At 43.5% G+C, this 18,426-nt stretch overlaps 1 protein-coding gene across 1 annotated transcript in view; it reads right to left on the bottom strand.

Annotated features, from left to right (window-relative positions):
• Nucleotides 1-17,690, bottom strand: part of MYG1 (MYG1 exonuclease) — a 103,051-nt gene extending 85,361 nt beyond the window's left edge. Inside the window, exon 1 of the mRNA XM_069230954.1 lies at nt 17,440-17,690. Within this exon, the coding sequence (XP_069087055.1) occupies nt 17,440-17,649 (210 nt within the window). The 5' untranslated portion in view covers nt 17,650-17,690. The remainder of the gene's footprint in view (nt 1-17,439) is intronic.
• Between the last annotated feature and the right edge of the window lie 736 nt (nt 17,691-18,426).

The following is an 18,426-nucleotide window of genomic DNA, read 5'->3' as shown; positions in this document are numbered from 1 at the left end:
TGGAGACAGGCCATCTCTGCCTAACGGTATACACTCCGAGAGAAAACCAGTGACAGGCGTACAAGGCAGTCGGCGACACAGCCTGGCTGCTGCTACTTCACCCTGACAAAACCACCCGATGGTTACTGCGTTCTTGCTGCAAAACAACGACCACAGCGTTGAGATGAGTATGTAAACTGTTTGTAGCATTATATAGCACGAACTCGAGCAGAAGGTATTGTAGCGCTTTACCTGAGCACCAGTTATATTACACAGTTCGCAGATTACGCATGGAAAGGGGGGGCGGGTCGTGCCGCACTCTTTCATCCTTATTTATATGCCCAGCAATGAATATACTGTTTCAGTCACTTTGGGCCGGTCCATGTGCCGCCTTAAGGCACGTGAGCCACAGAGCTGGGTACTAACGTCCCCCCCCCCCCCCCCACACACACACTTTCAGCCACCAAGAGACCACCGAGTACATGGCCGACACTCAGTGAAGTCCCTTTTGCCACCTCGCCGCATATAAAGGCCTTACATTTCCGTATTTTTCGGCAGGATGATTTCGGCCCCATCCACCCCCTTCTCTTGCTTTCTCTGGCTTCTATTTATAGGCTAAGGAGGAGGAAGAATAGATCGCTCCCCAGCCCAGGCCTAATCTCGCAACGCAGCCGGCGGAGGTCAACAGGCGCCTGTTCCTTCTCTTGAAAGGGCCAGGACCGGCGGCAGCTCAGAGAATGTCCTCGTTACAGACTGAAGATCAGGCCTCCCTATTAGAGACACTAAATAATACATCGTCTGGCTAAATCCGACCGCGTTCGCTCCATAATTCATCTCATGATCCCAGCTCAAGCCTTTGATGCGAAGCGGTGCATGCCATGTGCGCGGTGTCGCCCTCTAGTGGGGGACTGCAGGGAGCACAGGGGCGCTCTACTTTAAGGAGTATGGGAGCCATGTCCTGATGAAAGTGCATTCCATGAAAGGTATGGATGCTGCTTCACCAAAATTCCGAGAGTAACATAAGTAACATCACAAACTCTAATTCACATTAACGTCAAAGGGGTGACTTCCTCGCCTTGCAGTCTCCTACTTGCTCCCGAGGAGGCCGATGAAGGACTAGGGGTTGAAACTATAGAAAGAGAAGATATCCATTTTCAAGACATGGGGTCGCAATGGCAGTGCCGAATCACAAGACAAGTGTATGAGCTGCTACCCCTATTAATGTAGCATGAAGAGCGGCACTTCCCTCATGCTGTATAACACAACGATTTAAACTTAACAATGCAGAGGATGACCTGTGGACGTAATTCGCGCTATCTCTGCTGTTTAGAGGTTGTCGACAGGTCATTCTCAAAAGGGGTCGTGGGGGAAACGTAAGTACGCCCACCAGAGGCTTTCCACGTGTGGGCACGTATGGAGACTGATGAGGAATTGCACTCCAACAGTCCATCACATCTTCTCCTGCCTATCGGTGATACTAAAGGAAAGGAAATGTGTGGCTCCTCTCAGATTTCAGGACTTTGTCACCAAAATGAGAGGTAAAAGTGTTTTTGGTATTTTTTGCCAAATTTGAGGTGTGCAAAGGATTCTGGGTAACAGTGGCCGTTTTTTTGTTACTCCAATTTGCCCCCCAAGGGGGGCAGAAACCACTAGGCGCCGGGGATTTTATTTTTGGCGCCAATGTCACGCAGGGGGAGCGACCCCGTAGGCAAGGGTCGCTCCCGGGGGGGGGATTTATTTTAGGCTATTTCTGCCACTAGGCACCGGGAATTCTTTTTTTTGTTTTACAGATGGAGAGCGACCCCTTAGACAAATTTATATTAGGCCACTCCTGCCCCCCCGGGGGTAGAAACGTCTAGGCGGCAGGGCAAACTTTTGTTTGTGTTTTTTTTTTTTTTTTTTTTTTTAGAGATGGGGAGAAAACATTTAGGGCAAGGGTCGCTCTCCTGGGGGGCAAATTGTATTTAGACCATTTCTGCCCCCCCTTGGGGGCAGATTGGCCGATTTTAGGTCAATCTGCCCCCAAGGGGGCAGAAACCACTAGGCACGGGGATTTTTTTTTTGGGCGCCAATGTCACGCAGGGGGAGCGACCCCGTAGGCGGGGGGGTCAAATTTATTTTAGCCCATTTCTGCCCCCCCCCGGGGCCGGCTGAGCTAGAGGCCAAAATCCACAGGTAGGCACTTTGCAAAAAACACCTCTGTTTTCTGTGAAAAAATGTGTTGTGTCCACGTTGTGTTTTGGGCCATTTCCTTTCATGGGCGCTATACATACCCACAGAAGTGAGGTACCATTTTTATCGAGAGACTTAGGGGAACGCTGGGTGGAAGGACATTTGTGGCTCCTCTCAGATTACAGAACTTTCTGTCACCGAAATGAGAGGAAAAAGTGTTTTTTTGGCCAAATTTTTATGTTTGCAAAGGATTGTGGGTAACAGAACCTTGTCAGAGCCCCGCAAGTCACCCCATGTTGGATTCCCCTGGGTTTCTAGTTTTAAAAAATGCGCTGGTTTGCTAGGTTTCCCCAGGTGCCGGCTGAGCTACAGGCCAAAATCCACAGGTAGGCACTGTTTTCTATGAAAAAATGTGATGTGTCCACGTTGTGTTTTGGGCCATTTCCTTTCGTGGGCGCTAGTCCTACCCACACAAATGAGGTATCATTTTTATCGAGAGACTTGGGGGAACGCTGGGTGGAAGGACATTTGTGGCTCCTCTCTGATTCCAGAACTTTCTGTCACCAAAATGTGAGGAAAATGTGTTTTTTTAGCCAAATTTTGAGGTTTGCAAAGAATTCTGGGTAACAGAACCTGGTCAGAGCCCCACAAGTCACCCCATCTTGGATTCCCCTAGGTCTCTAGTTTTAAAAAATGCACAGGTTTGGTAGGTTTCCCTAGGTGCCGGCTGAGCTAGAGGCCAAAATCTACAGGTAGGCACTTTGCAAAAAACACATCTGTTTTCTTTCAAAAAATGTGATGTGTCCACATTGCGTTTTGGGGCGTTTCCTGTTGCGGGCGCTAGGCCTACCCACACAAGTGAGGTATCATTTTTATTGGGAGACTTGGGGGAACATAGATTAGCAAAACAAGTGTTATTGCCTCTTGTCTTTCTCTACATTTTTTCCTTCCAAATATAAGAGTACGTAAAAAATACATTTATTTGAGAAATGCCCTGTAATTCACATGCTAGTATGGTCACCCCGGAATTCAGAGATATGGAAATAACCACTGCTCCTCAACACCTTATCTTGTGCCCATTTTGGAAATACAAAGGTTTTCTTGATAGCTACTTTTGACTCTTTATATTTCAGCAAATGAATTGCTGTATACCCGGTATAGAATGAAAACGCACTGCAGGGTGCAGCTCATTTATTGGCTCTGGGTACCTTGGGTTCTTGATGAACCTACAAGCCCTATATAGCCCAGCAACCAGAGGAGTCCAGCAGACGTAACGGTATATTGCTTTCGAAAATCTGACATTGCAGGAAAAAGTTACAGAGTAAAACGTAGAGAAAAATTGCTACCGGCACCTGGGGGCAGAGGAGGAGGCGGCACAGATCCAAGGGGCAGGAGCCCTTTAAAACTTGTAAAGCGCTCCCGCCTCGCGGGACACGCGCGTGCCCGGGCGAAGACAAGGGCGGGCCCGTCCTGTGCCCGTCGGAGACCGGAGGAGGCTGGGCCACCCCCTCTTTCATCTGCACTGCAACAATAGTAGGCCTCTCACAAGTTTTTCTACTGGAATTCGGAGGTTATCACCCGGAGGGCTGTTTTTAAACAAGTTAAATCAAGCACTTAGTTAACGAGTGGGACGCTGCTATTCCTTGGAAGAGGCTTGGCAGGCAGGGCCAGATACTTCAGTGGCAGGACATCCATCACACAAGGGAGTTATTTTTTATTTATTTTTTTCCATTGTATTTTGTATCTTTATCTATCTATTTTACGGGCATCTTTTTTATATGGGGAAAAGGAAGGCTATAGATTTACCAGCGCAAACCAAGCGTACTAAAATAGCAAAAAAAACGCTCAAGTAGACCTTTGAATTTGGGCTCACCCAATAGGTCTAACCCACTGGATGAAATAGACCTCTTAGTCAAAGAAGTTGAGTCTATGTTAGGTACACAAACAACTATAGGGGTAAATAATCCCAAGAAAGACCCCCCTAAGGATAAGAAAATACCAGAGATATTTAAAAAGAAGGGGACAAGGAATTCTGTAGATGCTATAACAGGGGGTGATGGGGATGTGGGCCCGCATAACTGTAGGGACCCCACCCCAAAACCCACTTATAACATAGCGAGTCCTCCAGTATCCCAGAGGGGTCTCTCATATGCACCGCATACACCAACCCTCCTTCCATTGAAACGGTGATTAAGGTGGTCCCAAGCCTATTGTGTACAAATCGCTTTGAACCTCTGTTAGTAATAGAGGATTCGCCCGTGCCCACAAGTGTGTCGAAGTGTAAGTCAGCAGTTGGAACGTCCAACCTTAGTGTTACCCCACTGATCTCCCAGTCCGAGTCGGAAAGCAAAGAATCTGCAGCTAGTAGAGATAACCTGGCTACAGTCCTTCAGAGAGTTGATGAAGTCAAGGGATTGGTTCTAGTATTAATAGATCTTATGAAGAGCAACCATGCACACCAGCACGGAAATAACAGTGCTTGTGCAGGGATTTGTAAGGTTTGCGGGGAGGCCAGGGGGAAAGAAGCTTTTCCACCATCTGCCCCAACAAAGGGGGCTGAATCAAGGGATAATTCCATTAGAGGGGAGACAGCTTTACAAGGGAGGGAAGATTACCGCTGCGACCTCAACAAAGACAATCGAGGCCCAGAAGGAGGTCCACAAATGTACCTAGACACGGAGATCGTCAAGGTAATTGGTCAAGTAATTTAACTAGTGACAGAGCTAGAGGTAGGACCAGCGGATCTTAACTCCCGGAAACTGTCCAAGAGGCCAGTTTTATACAAACTTCTACAGGCCACATAAAATCCCCTTTCACAACATCACTCTCCCCCGCAACAATATTGAGAGTACAGTTATCAAAGAACGGGACCTGCCTATAAGTCAAGGAACTAACACAATCTATTTGACCAATGTTCCAAAACTATCGCCAGGGTCAGCTGAGAACCAAGCCTCTTTGATTAACAAAGTTATACATTGGATACGCTCTCAACGAAGTTGTCTTTCTGTTATTTGTTCTGATATAATATCGGCCATGAGAAGCAGCATCCCAGGGACCAATTTTGATACAATAACTATTTATTTTGAAGATAAGACTATGGTGACACAATTAATGGATTTTGACTCTCTCACCCACTTGGATAGTGTAACAACTAGGGGGGGAATAAGACTCATGTTACACCCATATAATTCTGGACCAGCTATGGGACCGGTTGGATTAGATGGTTTAATTAATTCCCGTGGAGGTGCTGTACGAAAGGCAGCTACCGATCTTGGGTCGCTGCCTAATCCTGTATGGCTGACTACTGAATCAGCGACCAATGTGATGGCCCGCTCCAAGGTCTTACATCTAACGGGGGATGATAAAGCACCACCATTAGACATCTGCAGTAATGACTTGAGCCTGGTGGATGCTGGATGTACAACCATGGTGATAAACCAAGATAAATGTATATTAGATCTTATGTCATGGAACATTGCTGGCCTGGCAAATAAATTAGATGACAGTGAATGGGCCTCTTTTATTAAGAAAATAGATATATGTCTGTTTCAGGAAACTAGGGCAGAGGACGCTACCAATATAGATGGATTTCTCTCATTTAGTGCACCCGCTATACCTCCAGAGAAGGGGAGGGGCCGGGCGAAAGGTGGGCTTTTATTGCTTGTTAACAAGAATCTGCAGTGTGACTATAAGCTTTTGGAAATTAATTCTGTAGATCTAAAAGCCATGTGCATCACATTCAACAGAAGTTTATCAATTGTGGTTGTTAATGCCTACATACGATCGGTCTCATATAGCTCCGAGTCCCATACCTTGGCTATCCTGTCCGAATTTGCGGGAAGCCTCCACCCCTCGACTATCTTAATTGTAGCTGGAGATTTTAACTGTACCTTCGAACCTTCTACCCTTATAAGTGGTTTAACAGATGAAGAGGATGAGTTGTGGGGGATCCCACAATTATCCACTACTCGGCCTTTGCAAAAAATCTCGGGTGGCCATGCAATTAGCCACATTATGCTTAAAACATGGCCTTAGGGCCTGTAATGGTAGAACTTTATCTGATATGAATATCGCACCAACATTCAAAAGGGGCATGTCCATAAACACTATTGATTATTTTTTAGTTGATGTTAGGTTGTGGCCCCATTTGGTAGATACGAAAGTAGAAGTGAGATGTGATAGTGACCATTTCCCCTTGCTCCTTACCCTATCTGGGGAAATGTTCAGGAGAACACTCCGCCACCATGCTGGAATAACAAATTTACTAAGATTACCTGGCCAAAATTGATGTCCAACCCGCACCACATTAGAGCAATATATCAATTTTTTTTAAATAGTTTGGCTGAGTACGAAGACCAGGCTGTGGGGAATATTCGGATTCTCAAAATACATGACAGCATGATTATTCAGCTACGGGGGTTTATTTTACAAAGCAAGGCGGTCAAAGCCACATGAAGGGAAAGGGGCACGTAAGGGATGGTTCGACGAGAGGTGCTCAAAGGCTAAGTCTGGGTTAAGAGCAGTAGTAATGTCTGGCTCCCAGGGGGAAATTACACAAGCTAGGTCCCTATACAAAGCAACCCTGTCTAATGCAAAAAAGCGGTGGGAGGATTCCCTGTGGCAAGAATTATTAGACGCTTCTAGAGAGAAGAATAAAAAGCGCTTCTGGGAACTCCTGTCCAAAAGAGAAAATGGAGGTAGGAGTTGTCCCAGCAACCATATACAACCAGAAAGCTGGGTAGAACATTTTAATTCTCTTTATGCCCTACCAGAGGGCTCAATGGACACTAATGTGGTCCAGTCTTCACCAAAGCTGTTGGATTCGAATCCCAGCACGGCCCTCCAAGTGGGGGCCCAGTGTGTCCCTAAGGGTTACCTGATCTTCAAAGTAGAAGAAACCCTTGAGGCTATAAATAGCCTGAAACCTGGCAAAGCACCTGGACCGGATAAGCTTCCTGGAGAGCTTTACAGATCAGAACCAAATATCTGGTCCTGGTATATTAATGCTATTTCAAATAGCATAGCTGCAGGGCGACAAATTCCAGGTATATGGAAGGAGGCAGAGATCATACCCATTTATAAAAAAGGAAATGCCAACCTTCCAGCCAATTACAGGCCAATTAGCCTTATATACAACTTACAAAAGATTTTCGCTAAACAAATTTTGCAGAGGCTAACCAGTTGGGTTGAGGAGTACCAAATCCTTTCAAAATTACAGTCTGGGTTTCGTGCTAAAACTAGCACGGTTGACCAGGACTTTCGACTGGCCATACTGTATTGGAAATATGTTCTTATTGCCAAGCAGTGCCTGTTTGTATGTATTTATAGACCTGCGATCTGCTTTTGATTTGGTTCCAAGAGCCAAACTGCGGAAAGTGCTGGGTAGATTGGGAGTCCCAGAGGACCTACTACTCCTGTTAAAACGATTACATGATAACACTTATGCCCAAGTGAGGTGGGGCGAACAAGGCGAACTGACTGAACAGATCCCAATTAGAAGGGGAGTTCGCCAAGGTTGTGTGCTAGCCCCTTTATTATTTACCTTATTTATTAATGAAGTAGTAAAGGCTGTGTCCATGTCAGAATGATGCTCCCTCCCTGAACACACAAAATTCCCATCCTGCTCTTCGCCGATGATTCGCTTCTCATCTCAAAGACACCAATGGGGTTGCAAATCCTTGTTGATTGGTTTAATCGATTTTGCAGCGATCATGGGTTGGAGGTTAATATCAACAAAACCAAATCGATGGTGCTATCCAAAGGACTTAGGAAAAAATGCTCCATTCACATTGACAGAGTCCCCTTGTAGGAAGTTAGCTCTATAGACTACTTGGGAGTTAGGTTAACTAGCAAACTATCATGGGAAGACCAGATCACAAAAAGTGCAGTGCTCCTATAACAGAGCGCTTCATCTATATTACGTTTTTATCAAAGCACCTCTACAAAAGTTGTTTCCCCAGCAATAAATATTTATATAGCTAAGGCTCAAGGTGCAGCCCTGTACGGAGCGGAAGTATGGGGTTTCTCTAACTGTAACAAGATTAGTGTGGGGGAAAACAATTTTGCAAGAGTTTTAATTGCATGCCCACGCACCACACCCCTGCTTCCCTTATTTTTAGATTTGGGGTTAAGCTGAGTAGCAGATCTAGCAATTTAGGACCCCTCCTTTATTGGATCAGGGTATGGATAACCCCCGAACTAGATATATATAAGACCTCATTACTCAACCTATTAAAATGCCAACACTCTTCCCTGGATTCGTCATGTGGCCCATTGGCTTCGGCTGTTGGGTCTGGGTGACTATTGGAAAAATCCCCATAAACTAGAGAGACGGCATAAAAACATCTTAAAGCAAACTTATTGGTCTTATGTTAGGGATAACTACATAACCCACAAATCCCATGGTCGCTTAACCAATTCCTTTATTGATCTCAAATGGTCTCCAAAGTTTGACTCTTACTTGGACATTATACCGGATTAGCAGGGCAAGAGCTTATATGCAAGGTTTCGTTTTGGCTCCTTGCCTTTGATGTCATTGACTCATAGGTGGGGGCCGATTAATCTTCCGGATAAATGCCCTGCTTGTGGCGGCACTCTTGAAACCATTGAGCATTTTATGTTCTTTTGCCCAGCTTACGCGATTCCGTGATCAAAATGGATTCATAATACATGCAGGTCTATGGGATTTAAGAACTGTACCTTGGCTCTACGGGCTTTAAAAAGCCATAATTCAGCCAACGTAATTCTTTCAGTAAGCAAGTATTTAGCAACAGCTTGGCGTATACGATGTCACTTCCAAAAACAATTTAAGGCTTCATTTCTTTTATAGATAAGTTTTAGAGTTTTATGTGGAACCCAAGTTTATTATTGTTTTAATGTTTTTATATCAATTTATAGATGTGTATTTATCTACTTAAGTATTATTTATTATCTCTGTTTTTATGTGCTTTTAATGGTCACTGATCGAATAAAGCTGATGATGATGATGTTTTTTTTTTCACCTCAATTTCAATATTTTTCTTTTTCAGTTGTTATTTTCTGTAGGAAACCCTTGTAGGATCTACACACATGACCCCTTGCTGAATTCAGAATTTTTTCTACTTTTCAGAAATGTTTAGGTTTCTGGGATCCAGCATTGGTTTCACGCCCATTTCTGTCACTGACTGGAAGGAGGCAGAAAGCACAAAATTTTTTAAAAATGGGGTATGTCCCAGTAAAATGCCACATTTGTGTTGAAAAATTGGGTTTTCTGATTCAAGTCTGCCTGTTCCTGAAAGCTGGGAAGCTGGTGATTTTAGCACCGCAAACCCTTTGTTGATGCCATTTTCAGGGAAAAAACCACTAGCCTTCTGCAGCCACTTTTTCCCATTTTTTTGAAAAAAATGAAATTTTCACTGTATTTTGGCTAATTTCGTGGCCTCCTTCAGGGGAACCCACAAAGTCTGGGTACCTCTAGAATCCCTAGGATGTTGGGAAAAAAGGACGCAAATTTGCCTGCACCGACAGAGTGACCCCGGGTCCCTCCATTGTTTTCTACCTAAAATCCGACACCTGCTTTGCACACTGCACCCGGCCGCCCCTGTGCCGCTGAGGGGGTGTTTTGTGTGCCTACTTGTGTCCCCCCCCACCCCCAGTGCTCTATAAAAAAACCCTGGTCTGCCCCCAAGGACGCAGGTACTTACCTGCTGGCAGACTGGAACCGGAGCACCCCTGTTCTCCATAGACGCCTATGTGTTTTGGGCACCTCTTTGACCTCTGCACCTGACCAGCCCTAAGCTGCTGGTGTGGTAACTTTGGGATTGCCTTGAACCCCCAACGGTGGGCTGCCTATGCCCCAGAACTGAGACTTGTAAGTGTTTTACTTACCTCCTAATCTAACCTTTACTTACCTCCCCCAGGAACTGTTGATTTTTGCACTAAGTGACCACTTTGAAAATAGCTTATTGCCATTTTTACAAAGACTGTATATGATATTGCTTTTATTCAAAGTTCCTAAAGTATCTAAGTGAAGTACCTTGCATTTAATCTGTTGTTTACTGGAAATCTTGAACCTGTGGTTCTTAAAATAAACTAAGAAAATATATTTTTCAATATAAAAACGTATTGGCCTGGAGTAAGTCTTTGAGTGCGTGTTCCTCATTTATTGACTGTGTGTGTTCAACAAATGCTTAACACTACCCTCTGATAAGCCTACTGCTCGACTACATTACCACAAAATAGAGCATTAGAATTATCTAGTTTTGCCACTATCTTACCTCCAACGGGAACCCTTGGACTCTGTGCACACTATTTCTTACTGTGAAATAGTATATACAGAGCCAACTTTCTACATGTGTGCACTACAAGTTTAAACTAACAACTTAAAAATTCACAGTGTTTTCTGTCACAAACTGGGACCTCTTAGCACTAAACATATACAAGTCACTATTCTCCAATGCTCCAATCAGTATTCAAATCTGTGGCTCTCAGGTTACGGACACAGACTTCTGCAGTGCATAAACTAATAGTGGTTTCATACAGTAAAGGTTTCCCACTGATTAGCTTAATTTGCATTTATTTTGCATTTAAGCTGTGCTTTATTTTATATGTACTTACTTGAAGGAGATCGACCTACAAAAGTTACAGAACATTGTGATGTTTTAGCCACCCCTTAAAACCCTGTCCCCACGGTCACTCAACCTGCCCACATATCACAGTTCCTATACTTTTTTTAAATGACTTCGCCCGCTGGCCATGGCTCTTGAGAGTCTTTGTGGCTAATAACCCATTTGATATCCGCAATCTTGACCGACTTCAGTTTTCTTTGCTGTGTTTGTGAATCTGATCAGGTGATAAATTCAAGCATTTGATTCTCAGACCTCCGCTAATATAACTGGTGCCCAGCAGGTGGCGCAAGAAGACAGTTCTATATGGAATCTCACTGTGGCTTGGCTAATGAAGGGCAGCAAGATGTTACAAAGTCCTATTAATTGCATTAATATTTTTATATTTTGTATCGCATGCATTTTATGGCGAACAATCAAGTTAACCAGTTACAGCTTATTAAGGGGTTTTGGTGGGTCTAGTAACTGGGAAGGCACTGGGCTATGGTGGACCCCTATGCTTGAAGTTCCACAACACATAGGCAGATCAGCTTGTCTTGAAAGTAGCTTGTCTTCATGTAGCTGAGTTTGAGCCTGGTTACCACCCACCACCGCTGGCAAAACCGAAGACGGGAAAAGAACAAAAAACAAGGGATACAGAAGGCAAGCTAAGTCGGTTTAAAATATTGGCCAAGCAAACAAAGTGAAAAATATACTTAATGTGAATAGGAAAAGAATTTCACCCTGCAGGCCAAGGACAGTGCTTGTATGTAAACAGAATGAAAAGTCTTGCAAGTATTTTTGCCTTGCATTTCAACAAAGCTCTAATGAAGTAAGCAGAGCAGCCTGAGAAGATGTATGGCCACAATAAAGGAGATAAGCAATGCCCTCTGTGCGATGTCGTGAGTGCTGGCAGGGAGGGGCCCTGGACAAAGACTTTCTCGATGCGATGCAAGGCTAAGCAAGTTTCACATCATTGCTTTTAGGTTTAGCTACAATTTACCAGAAAGGGCATATTGTGGCTTTCGTGAACAGAACTGACCACTAGCGAGGAAGAATTTTTAAATGACACTGGAACCAACAAATGAAATTGCTTTAAACCTGCAGTATAAGACTATACCAGGTCGAACACTTATGCGCGACCTAAAAATATGGCAACTCATTCAAGCATTCTATGAATCCCTGGTCAAAATAAACTATGTACCCTAGCAACTATGTTACATTGGCTGTTGTGTCTTGTGAGTATTTATGATGGAACCTTTTTTGGATCTTGAGACTCCACAGAACGATGTACGTTTTAGAACATGGCGAAGTGAATGCAGGTATAGAATGTTGAGTTCGTAGTTAAACACTGAAGAATATAGATGTCTAATACATAGCTGTGTGTGTGGCATAATCATTGGCAGGTGCCAAGGATAGGGAGGATGCTACAACTGGCAACGAGATAGGGGATAAGTAACCCGATAATCAACAGTGCTTTCCCAGAGAATTTGCTGTATGTGCCACGTGTGCCTTCATCTAAGTACCAAATCGACGGTTGGTGTATGTGGAGTCAAAGCGCAACTCCAGCTGGTGTAAAGCACATGATAAAAAAAAAAAACTTCATTGAGAGGTCTACGCATCATTGGCCGTGAAACTAGGATCAAGGCCAAACAGAAAGGTACAGCGATTCTATGCAATATAAACCTACACAGTGCATAGACTGAGAACGGTAAAGGAGGCCAAACACAGATACAGAAAAAAAGAGCGCTAGCAGACAGAATGATTGGTAACTAAGCACATAGTAGCTACACTTACCTGAGCCTCGAAATGAAGAGCTTTACAACCTCAGCGGCAGGCGAGGAGACCCAAGAAGAAATACAGCAGTTGTGCATACGGAGCTGTCCAAAACTTGAAGTGGTACGCCACCAAAGCTGCTGGGTGGCAGCTAAGCACAACTCCAGAAAGTGAAGGGCTTCAATGGAGACCAAGAAAGAGGCCATAGCTCCAAGGACTATAAAAGACAATCCAGAGGCCAGCACGTCACAGAGCTTCATAGATAGCACAAACCAATTCACTAATATCACCAGGTGGAGTCTGAGAGATCTCCAGTCGCAGTGTCAGCTGACCCCAAGAACAGCTCTTCCTTCCTGCCTTACCGAAACCACCACAACCCTTTAATACCACTAAAAAGCAGAATATTGGCAATAGGCAGACTGCTTGGATACACACTCTTGATGATTTAATTGATGCACTAGAAGGAGCAGGTAAAAAGATTATTAAATACCTCAAGAATCTTGCTGGTGTAATAGAGGTCAAAGAAAATGCTCCAAACCGATGAAGTTATGTACTTTAAAATTGAAGAAGCCCTAAATCTCAAATTCAATCCAGTGCGCGGAATGTAGATTACGTAGGAACATTTTCAGTTAAGAACGACAAAGAATTGGGGAAACTATAGATAAATATGTTGATAGACTGGATACGCTCATAATGCACTGCAGATTAAAATACCTCAACAGCGAAGAAGCAACGTGTCTTAGAGTTGGTGACGGATGCTTATTAGATACAATTAGATGATGAATGCTGAGAGAAACTCTTAGCTTGGAGCGAGTTTCCGTTGCTGCTAGAGCTCAAAAGCGTGCTGATCAACAAGCTGCTGACCTGGAGGCAAGAGGTGCCCAAAGTGAGTCAGTCATGAACATGAAAAGTAAGCAGAAACACAAAGCCAAAGAACACAAAATGATGTCATCATGGGAAAGAAGCTATGTTTCAGATGTGGATTGTCGTTTCCACGCAAAGGTAAATGTCCCACCATTGGACAGATATCCAAAGGCTGTGGTAATGAGAACCATTTTGTGACAGTTTACAAGTCGAAAGAAAAAAGTGTGTCACAACGAGAAGAAAAAATGGCAGACCGAATATTCCACTAGCGAAGTTCGATGCAAGTTGATAAGGCAAAGCGGCAAAATCAGTTGAGACAAACTGACACTGAACCAAGTCGATCTGAATCATCATCAAAAAGTTTGTCAGTATCAAGTGAAAGCAAAGAAGATTATTGCGCAATGTCAATGTTTACCTCAGAGAAATGTGCATACCTTGGACTGGCCGCATGTGAAGAGAAATACCAATGAGAAAGCACCCAAGTCATTCAAACATTGTCCAAAGATTACACTGAAAGTACAGTTTCATATCAATGAGGATGTTCATCCTGTTGCTCAAAGACACAAAAGAATATCAGTTCATTTACAGTAAGCTGTTGAAAAGGAACTTGTATCATTACTTAACCATGGTATCATTGAGCATTCTACTGGTCCCACACCATGGGTTTCTCCCATAGTATTACCCCAAAAAAGACTAAAGGAGGCATATGCATCTGCGTGTGTATGTGTCAAGAGAACAAGGCATGTGAAAGAACGACATACAGGGCCGCACATTTCCGACATAACACAACTGAGCAGTGTTAAAGTCTTTACTTGCCTTCATTTAAATAAAGGATATCAGCTGGAACTCAAGAATTGCAGGTACATTACCATTGTTTTCACACATATTGGTCTGTTTCGATACAAAGATTAAATTTTGGTGTCTTATCAGTTGCTGAGATTTTTCAAGATGTCATTAAACGTGTCATACAACCTGCTTTCATCTGTAGTGGTGACAGACTGGTTTTCGGAGCTACACCGAAGGAACATGACAAAGCTTTAAGACAAGTGTGTTGTTGACTTGTTGATGCAGGTGTAATGCTAAATGCTGAAAAATGTGAATTCAATAAGACAAAGTTAAAATTCTTTGTCCATATCAGAGAGTTGATGAAAAATAATCTTTCATTTCACTGGTCACATGAACGTGAGCAAAGTTAAGAGAATTAAACAAGCTATTGAAAACGCTACTGAAATGGTATATTATGATCTAAAGCTACATACTGAAGTTTTTTAGGCTAGCCCACTAGGGTTAGGTGCCATCCTTGCACAAGACAGCGGACAGCCAAATGCTCAAAGACACACTGCCGCCTATACAAGTAAATGTTTGTCCCAGACTGAACGTGCTTATTCATAATGAGAAAAGGAACGTTTAACAGTGATGTGGGGTGTGAACATTTCCATGTGTTCCTATATAGAAAACCTTTCACGCTTGTAACAGATCATCAAGCGCTACTGACTATTTTTGGCAATATAAAAGCCAAAATGCCTCCACAAATTGAATGTTGTGGTTTACGATTGCAAGAGTACAATTACACAATTGTGAAACACCCAGGGAAAGATCAAAACCCTGCTGACTACTTCTCACAAGGGCCTACACAATGTCAAGGTAACCCATATAACATTGCTGAAGCTTACATAAATTTCATTGTGAAATCAAACACACCAGCTGCCATTTCGTCAGAGCAAATTGTCACTACCACGAGTCAAGATAGTGCCATGTTAAAATTAAAATACAATACTACACATCAGTCATGGAATCAACACACTCAACTATCAGACGCACAACAATGTCAAAGGTGAACTGTCCGTGACACAAGAAGGAATTATCCTGAGGGGTTCTAAAAAATTTAAATCTGGAGAGTCTGCAACAGCAAGTCATTGCGGTGGCCCATGAAGGACATTGTGGAACTGCTGTCACTAAACAGGTTTTCCAAGATCGCTTTCCTCATCTTGATGAACAAGTTGAAAAGGAGCTGCAAACCTGTTGTCTTTGTAACTGCCTGTTATCGAAAACTACTCAACACCCCTAGAACATGTCAGAATTGCCCAAACAAGCCTGGGAAAGGACTGTTGCTGACTTTTTCAGTCCACTTGACAACGGACATCACCTGATGGTGATTGTGGACAAATGCTCTTGCTTCCCATTAATTGAGGATCTTTTGTCTATCACACAGGAAAGTCATTGAGAGATTAGTTGGCATCTTTGCGACAAGGTGTATACCTACAATTTTGAAAACTGACAATGGCACACCTTTTAATAGCATAGAACGGCAATTCTTGCAGTGTAATGAACAGGGAATCTAGGTTTCATTAAAGGCACAGAGGCTGCTGCTTAGAGTGGCATTAAAGGATATTAATCCATAAGTATAGCCTCGAGTCTTGTAGTGAATTTCAGAGACTTCCTCAATTTGCTTAATGTGAAGCATCAGAAATGCAACAGGCTAACGGCCTTGTTTAACGTTTCATGAGTATGCTAAAGAAAGCTGTTCAGTGTGCTACATTAGAGCTCAACCTCAGGACTGTCCTGAATTCTACTTTACGAGCTTAAAGTTCCACTCCTCACTCATCCACAGGTGGAAGCCGTGCAAAGCGGATTTTCAGGAGAACCGTAACGACCAAGTTACCTCAGTAGACCAACACTAGACCCAAAACTGATACAGTGAACGTATAACACACTTGAGTTGTAAACAGAAAATTACGGCCTATTCTGACAAAAGGCACCATGCAAAGAACATTGCCTTCACATGAGGCGATCAAGTACTCGTTCGTCAGCCACAAAGGCATAAATCTGATGCTTCTTTTGTTGCAGAGCCATTTCACGCTTTACCAACAAAGGGCACATGGTGACTGCCCAATCGCATGGAAAATCTATTGTATAAGATTCCTTGCACTTCAAACATGTGGCTTAATGCTCATGGGACATTAATGTAAATAACAGACTGTCTCAGAGAGGACAATTGGAGACTCCTAGACTGACTTTACTCCTGCATCACCGAAGTAGATCATGGTCACTCAGGTCTTTGGAAACTGGGAATCAGTAACCAGATCCAGACGAGTCAAAGTGCCAAAAAGGCTCACTGAAGAGTTATGATGTATATATGTTGTAAAATAATTGTAATATTTGCTTTAACAGAAGAGGAGAAATTGTGCCTTGTGACTATGTATGATGGAACCTTATAGGATCCTGAAAGACTTCACAGAACAATGACGTAAGTTTTAGAACGTGGTGAAGGGAATGCAGGATTAAATGTTGAGTTTGCTGTTACACTCTGAAGAGTAGGGATGTGTAATACATAGCTACATGTGTGGCATAGTCAGTGGGTACCCAGGCTGGGGAGGATGCTACATTAGCCAGTTCAAATATTGCAACCACCAAATTATACATGCAATACATACCCTTGTCCAATTGATGTTATAATCCTCAGTTTAATACATGTTGAGAGTCCACATTAAAATAGCCAACTTACTTCGACTTACTATATGCTCAGGAATGTGAAGTGGTCAATGTTTCTTAACACCATTCTGCCCATCTCTCAACGTTCTTGCAACCTGAATATGTTATAGTGTTATTCCCTTAAAATACATTGCCCACTACTTCAAAAAAAGTCTGCCCCCTATCAACAAAGGTTAACACCTGCCCTTAATAATTGTGGATTTGGTACATATGGTCACTGATACTTGTGAACTTTGGGTAAGTATGTGGTAACAAGAGTCTGAAAACACTAGGCTTTTTATACCCTTTTGTGGGGTGGCCAGTTAATCACTCCATGTCACCTGGACAACAGTTTTCCAGTGCGAAGATTTATTTTCACTAAGTGGGGCATTCTTGATGAAATTACTGATTTGAACTCACCGGCCAAATTCGACAACACAGTATAACGGAGTTACTGATTAAAGAAATGCTCGTGATTGAAAAACTGTCACGGTATGGTGGTGACTTTTTGTTCCTTAAAGGTAAACAGGACCACGTGTATAACAGAGACGTCCGCAATGGAAGCTGAATGCAAGCTCTATTCCCGTCCTCTTACCCGGTACTGAGGCAGCGTCCGCAGCAAGTAACACGCCAAAGCCTCGTCGCAGTGGAAGCTGCCGTTGTGGGTGCCGATGCGGCTCGGCATGGCTTCGTCTTGCCGGGGTCGCTTGGGATCTGCAGGCATGCGGAGAGCAGGGAACCTCTTGGAAGCGGAGATCGCGCGGTGGACAGCGAACACCAGGTGAGAGGAGAATCGGGGAAACATGCGGCGGAACTAACGCGCCAGCGGCAGAAAAGAAACTTCCGGGGGTGGTGGCCATGACACAGTCAGGCAAAATCTAATAACACACTTGTGCACAGAGTTATGCCGCCTGATCCCAACGTGGCGACCACACAATGGTTACAAGATGTAGCCTGTAAGTGCACAGCAATATAAACTATTGTGTGCTGCCAACCCCGTCATATGGGAAAGGACATGTTATCTTTTTTTCTGTCTGGCATGAATGCAGCTTCACCTGTTTTGCCGGTGTCTTGTAATAAAACAAAATACATAGATGGGTTTTAGTTACATCCTAGTCTTCGATGGGTCTGCTCAGATGCCATTAGGGAGATCAGCTAGCAAGACGGCAAATTCTGGGCAGTAACTATTACATTTCAGTACAAGGGGTCAAAATCCAGGTCGAATTATCTGGACAAAATGTCACTTTTTATTGATACATCGGAGAAGTCACTAAGTCGGAAATTCCAAAATAGACGGCTGACAGAAGTACAATTCAAAACGGGTTTATGTTATTTGTTTTACATAACTCATCGTTCTGAGCAAACATTCACACGTGGCAGACATATACAATCCAGGCAGAATTTGACAAGCAACACAATACGACCCCCATACCATGAATGGTAGTGCCAGAGGCAGTACCCTGCTGCTGAATGTACACAAAGTTCAGAGACAGTCACACCACTGGATGGTGTGAAATGGGAAGAGAAAGGATAGTGAGAAAGGAGGAGAGAGTCGTCTCTACATAGAAGGGGGGACGACAGT

The sequence above is a fragment of the Pleurodeles waltl genome, chromosome 4_2 (genome assembly GCF_031143425.1).
Source record: "Pleurodeles waltl isolate 20211129_DDA chromosome 4_2, aPleWal1.hap1.20221129, whole genome shotgun sequence".
NCBI lineage: Eukaryota > Metazoa > Chordata > Amphibia > Caudata > Salamandridae > Pleurodeles > Pleurodeles waltl.
Note: the sequence above shows the minus strand (reverse complement) of the source record. Positions and strands in the feature narration are given on the sequence as shown.